At 43.5% G+C, this 6000-nt stretch overlaps 1 protein-coding gene across 5 annotated transcripts in view; it reads right to left on the reverse strand.

Moving 5' to 3' along the window:
- Window positions 1-5706, reverse strand: part of APH1B (aph-1 homolog B, gamma-secretase subunit) — a 140212-nt gene extending 134506 nt beyond the window's left edge. For all 5 annotated transcript variants that reach the window (XM_042941803.1, XM_042941805.1, XM_042941802.1 and 2 more), the window contains exons 1-2: window positions 5450-5706; window positions 3855-4025 (exon numbers count right to left, since the gene is read on the reverse strand). In XM_042941803.1, the coding sequence (XP_042797737.1) occupies window positions 3855-4025; window positions 5450-5562 (284 nt within the window). In that variant the 5' untranslated portion in view covers window positions 5563-5706. The remainder of the gene's footprint in view (window positions 1-3854; window positions 4026-5449) is intronic.
- Between the last annotated feature and the right edge of the window lie 294 nt (window positions 5707-6000).

Here is a 6000-nt window from a genome sequence, read left to right on the forward strand (position 1 = left end):
GCTTTTCCAGACTCAAGACAAACAATATGCGATTTCAGGGTACTCCATTTAGAAGCATTATTTGGTAGCAAGGACATTGACATTAAGTGCCTGTCATCATCTTTCTCTGGAGCAGTAACCAACTAAAATGTTCAATTTTTCTAAATAAAATAAAATAACCTGTCACAAGAATGTTATTAAAGGCTAATTAAAGCTTAGAAAAAGGGGCACCTGGGTGGCTCAGTAGGTTAAGCATCTGACTTCAGCTCAGGTCATGATCTCAACAGTTCACGGGTTTGAGCCCTGAGTTGGGCTCTGTGCTGATTGCATGGAGCCTGCCTGGCATTCATTCTCTCTCTCTCCCTTTCCGTCCCTCCCTGACTCGTGCTTTCTCTCTCTCAAAATAAATAAATAAACTTAAAAAAAATAATAAAGCTTAGAAAAAAATGCTTAGAGACATATATGATAGTAATAATCTCTATCAACAAATGGACGTAAGAATACAACAGAATCATTAAATTTTGGAGGATCTGTTTAAATTGCTCAATAATGAATAAAAGATTTTTGCTATCTGGTATAGCAAAGTACTGCTATCACAAATATATTAAATATATAATTTCAAAAGTTTAATAAACTTCCTCATTCCACATTACAAATTTGTGAGAGGAAAGGTCAATGGCATTAACAGTTCTCAATGCTAACATTAGGAAATGAAAAAGTAGTTTCCATATTCCTGATGGACAGCGTTTTTGACAGTTTTACTGAAGTGGAAAATTCTTTGTTTGCATTTATTACTATTTTCAAGAACATAAAAGAAAAAGTCCAATTTTTAAAATACAAACTTTGAAAAACTACTGATAAATCATGTTTTCTTTGTCTTCTTTTGTGTATGTGTAGTAAGAGACAAACAGTATCAAAAAATATGCATATAAACATTCCATTTTAGAAATTTTTAAAAATAGATTATGCCTTTTAAGAAACTATAGTAAAGAGTATCTTTTCTATGAATGGAAGATTTTCTAAAATTAGGAAATATTTATGGTATCAGCATTGTAAGACAAAATTGGATTAAATTGCAAAAGGTTAACCCAAGCCAACATTTTTTTAATGTATATTGTAGGCAATGTACAGGCCCATAATTTGTATTTTTTAAAAAATTAATATAGGAAGAGCTATTACTTGTGGCCACATGCCAGTTTCTCAGGGTACAACTCTTTGCTAGGGTGAAAATTATTATTCATTATTCAAGATGAAGTACTTTTCCTAAAGCCTGACCCATGAAATAAAACTATGAGATTACAATGATAATTATTTTGATTCAATTTCATATATGTAAAAAAAAAAAAAAAAACAGTGCAAAATGTTCACATTTTAATCTTGGCACCAAATTCGGATAGCAAATATGTGATTAAGGCAGTACTTTAAAGTTGAGAACCCACTTTAACAGTGAAGATAGTTAAAATATCGACTGAACCAAAGTTCCTATATTTAAATACAGCATAGCATAAGACAACAACTTAAATGTATTTATAGGTTAGTCATGAATAAAGTATCATAATAATTCTCAAACTTGTTTTAACACATAACTACGTGACAGCCAGTATGTCTAAAATGTGCTAGGAAGATACGGTACAATAATCCAAAGTTTCAGCAAAAATGCATTTTGCAATGGCAAATAAAGCCACCTATTATTTTTTAAACGTTTATTCATTTTTGAGAGACAGAGTGTGAGTGGGAGAGGGGCAAAGAGAGAAGGAGACAGAGAATCTGAAGCAGGCCCCAGGCTCTCAGCTGTCAGCATAGAGCCCAACACGGGACTCGAACCCAAGAACCGTGAGATTATGACCTGAGCCTAATTCAACCGACTGAGCCACTCAGGTGTCCTTAAAGGAACCTATGAATACAGGTTTGTCGTGTTACCTGGTTGCTAATTTTCAAAGGCCCTTTCAGAGGAGTAAACATGGTTTCCCCAGAAAGCCAAAGTGGCTTTACTACCTTGCGGGCCTGAGAGCCATCAGACTGACCTGTAATTCCTTCCACATATGGCCCCACTCCCTCACTACCCTTATTAAAAATGGTAATGTTCAGCCTGCGGTCCTTTAGAAACATAGGACAGTGCAAAATAAAAGGCTGCATTCCAGGTAGACACCATGAAGAACGAAGGTGGTAAAGAACGGCAGATTTAGCCACTCCAGGCAAGTTGAATTACAGACCTAAAGCCCTAAGGGGTTATTAAACCCATATCCCTACACTGTAAAATCGTTCAAAATTAACCTACTTCAAAATCAGGATCATCATGTGGAAAATGTAAAACTAACATGAGCCAATGATGTCGCTGACAGGAAAAAAACAGTGCAATCTGAGGCTGAGTTGTTCAGAGGACAGTGCCCAGTCAAGGGTGGGAAGGGCCACTGCTCGGTACCACTTCGACCACAGCAGAGTACTGTGCTTGTCTTAAGCACAGGTGAACTCCAGGCACTAAAAACGGGGATGTCTAGTGACGTAAAGAACAGAGATGGAATAGGTTTGGAAGCCATATCTACGTCTTCTGAGGGCCAGGTGAAGAAATGAGGTATGGGTAGCCTTGTAAGAGCCAAGATGACAACCATGTTAACAAAGATTTCATTTGGCCATGTGGGGCAGAGGTCAGAAAGGGGGAGACTTTGTCTACCTTAATATATTCTAAAGTCAAAATTAAATTTTTGAATGAAAGTAACTGCTGCATACCAGAAATACCCACAGGTGAATAGATGGTCCATCTGTTAAGGGTACTGTACTCCTGTGGAAACTGAAAAGTAATTGTCGGTATTTTGTTTTTGCTCTTTAATATTTCCAGAAACTAGGGGAAATATCATTTTTAAACCTGTTCTAAGATAGAACTTTTGCTTTTAAGCAGTAGCTTCCTGGGTTTGTTATTTGTAATTAAAACAGCTTCAGTGTTAAATTTCAATATCTGTTATTAAAAGCAACAAGTAAAAAAAAACACAGAAGGCCTGGCACAGTGGCAAGAATTATCAGAAGCCTATTACAAGAGATGTTGTTGAGGCTCTGTCTTGATTTCATCTATGAAATTCGTGGAATGCCTTAATCATCTCATTTGCAGAAATAAAAAGAGCACACATCACTTTATTAATTCTTACTACATAATCAAAGTCAACCTCATGACTGCCTGAAAGAAAACATGGTCCCAAGATCAAGCTGTGTTTCAAATCAGTGGTTTCATGTGAGGTCTTCATGGGTCCTACAGACAACCTATGACCAAAAAATGAAACTCAAGACAATGGCTTCTTTTTAAATCTATTTTTCTATTATAGATATGAAATGCCATGAACTATCACAAAATAAACCCCAGTTTTCCCCTAATGCATTTAAAACAGTGGTAGGCATAATCTCCACAAGAATTACTTATTTTAAGTGGCAGCAAAAAGAAGCACACAGAAATTCTAACCTGGAACAGTTTTTCTTGTTGTTTCAATAACTCTTTCTCTGGCTTATTTTTCTGGAAGACACTTATTATCTTCTAACATACAATGTATCTTCCTGTTCATTCATTTGTCATCTCTTTCCACTATAAAATAACCTCCGTGAAGACAGAAACTGTCTTTTAATCAGGATGTATCATTCCCAGTGCACAGGATAGTGCCTGGCACTAATTTAATTCTGAAGAAGTATTTTTTGAATGAGTGAATGAAGGGAGTTAAAATACTCAGTTAAAATATTCAGTATTTTCAGGCTGAAAATGTACAATCCCTTGACTTTCAACTCTGTTAGGAAGACACGGACCCTCAAACACCACACTATATTAACATTTTCAAACTACTAAATCATAATTCAAGTATAAATGCAAAAAAAGGTAAAGCAAACATTTAACTTACTTCAAAAGTTTATAATATGCAAATCGAAACATTTCTTGGACAAGGACGGAGACTAACACTCCCAAGATCAGCAGATATTTCTGTATTGGTCCATCTTTGTTGTCAGTAATGGTTCTTGCCATGAACCAAAAAAGGGACGAAAAGAGCAGAGATACCAACCAGAAAAAAGCTCTGAAAATTAGAGGGAGGAAAAGGTTAAGTGAACAGGATTAATAAAGACTTAAAAGTGAAAAAAACAAACAACCCCTACTTGAGAAGCAACAGATTTCCTGACTCCTTAACAAGGCGGCGGCGGGGGGGCGGGGGGGGGGGGGGGGGGAGTCCTCATAAAGTGATGCTTGGATCAACTGTTCTTCATCACTGGTTCGTTTTCCCCAGGGAGACGAACATGCCCTCCAAGAGGAACGTGAGATTTTTCCTAACAGTCATTTTTTTTCCCAGTGACTCTGCTATTTCTAAGTACATCTGCAGACTACCTGCCAAGGGCCATTTAGCTAGAAACTTGGTTATTTGCTACTCTTCCTAATTAAGGCTTTGCCCACTGATGTGTAAGTATGAGCCTTTTCCAGAAAAATGTCTACATCTCTATTAACACAGTGATTAGTATAAAATTCAGAGGTTGGAAACCGCTGATGGTTGAAAATCTAAATCAGCTTTCCAGTCCCGCTTTTGCAACATACCTGTGGATTTTAAATGATTATAACCAGCTTTACAAACCTTTTGCCCAAATCTCTATTGTGTTTAAAATGACACCTGTGATGCAGCACTTTCACTACAGCTGCGAGAGGTGAAACAGCTCAGAGAAGGTGGGAATCACTGGCCTACCAAGGCTGTTTCTCCTGGTACTAAGTGAGACTCAAGGGAGGAGGGGGACGTGGGGAGCCCCGAGAAGGCTGCAGGACAGGTGAGAACCGGGATTATGACCACGTTCGCCACCAGAGTTCAGTATTTACCAAGCTCCTGCCAGGAGATGCACTGACAGGTGCGTCGGTGTTTTCACAGGTTTCCAGCCTTTGGCTGTCCTTCTGGGGAGCATTAAGAAAAAATCCGTAGCCCGAACCCACCCCCCCCCCAGACATTCCGAAGTGGCTGATCCGGGGTAGGGGGTGGGCATTACGTTCTAAAAGCACCTAAACCCCAAGTGCTAATGTGCTCTTAACCCCTTCGGGATTACAGATGCCTGTGAGAAACTGAGGAAAACTAGAGACCCCCCCCCCCAAGAAATATAAAAGGTGAATATGTGAACTTACCCACAATTTTTTCATGTAATTCTAATGGGTTCACGACTCACTAAAGCCCACACCCATGGACCCTCGGCAAAAACTCAGGAGCCTAGCATCAGGGTTTTCTGAGACCCAGTGTGAGCTCCTTCCCCAGAGCCCCCACTGTGGGGTCCCGGGGCTCCTGTTCTTTTCCCGCCGACCCTCGGAGGACGAGGAGTACTAGGGGACCGGGGTCCCGGCTCACCCCTCCCAACCTTTCCCCCCTCCAAGCCCAACAAGATCGAGCCGTTTGGTGCGGACGCCGGGGGTCGCCGGTATCTCCGGCGGGGGAGGGGAGACCCGGGCCCGGGTTTCCCGGCGCAACCGCCTCACCCGATGATGAGGAAGATGACGCGCAACGGCTCAGTGGCGATGGTGAAGATGTAGAGGGCCAGCGCAGGCCCGAAGGCAATGAAGGCGCAGCCGAAGAACACGGCCGCCGTCATGGCGACCGCGGAAGCCGGCCCGGAGGCCTGGCGGGGACTCGAAGTACGCCAGGCGCCGACAGAGCTCAGCGCCGCGCGGGGGCGGGAGCAGGGCGCGACGGAGGCGGCTGGAGGCGGGGCGCGGCCGAGGGGGCTGGAGGCGGGACGGGGGCGGGGCGCGGCGGAGGGGGCTGGAGGCGGGGCGCGGCGAAGGGGGCTGGAGGCGGGACGGGGGCGGGGCGCGGCGGAGGGGGCTGGAGGCGGGGCGCGGCGAAGGGGGCTGGAGGCGGGACGGGGGCGGGGCGCGGCGAAGGGGGCTGGAGGCGGGACGGGGGCGGGGCGCGGCGGAGGGGGCTGGAGGCGGGGCGCGGTGAAAGGGGCTGGAGGCGGGACGGGGGCGGGGCGCGGCGGAGGGGGCTGGAGGCGGGAAGGGGGCGGGGCGCGGCGGAGGGGGCTGGA

Source organism: Panthera leo, chromosome B3 (genome assembly GCF_018350215.1).
Source record: "Panthera leo isolate Ple1 chromosome B3, P.leo_Ple1_pat1.1, whole genome shotgun sequence".
NCBI lineage: Eukaryota > Metazoa > Chordata > Mammalia > Carnivora > Felidae > Panthera > Panthera leo.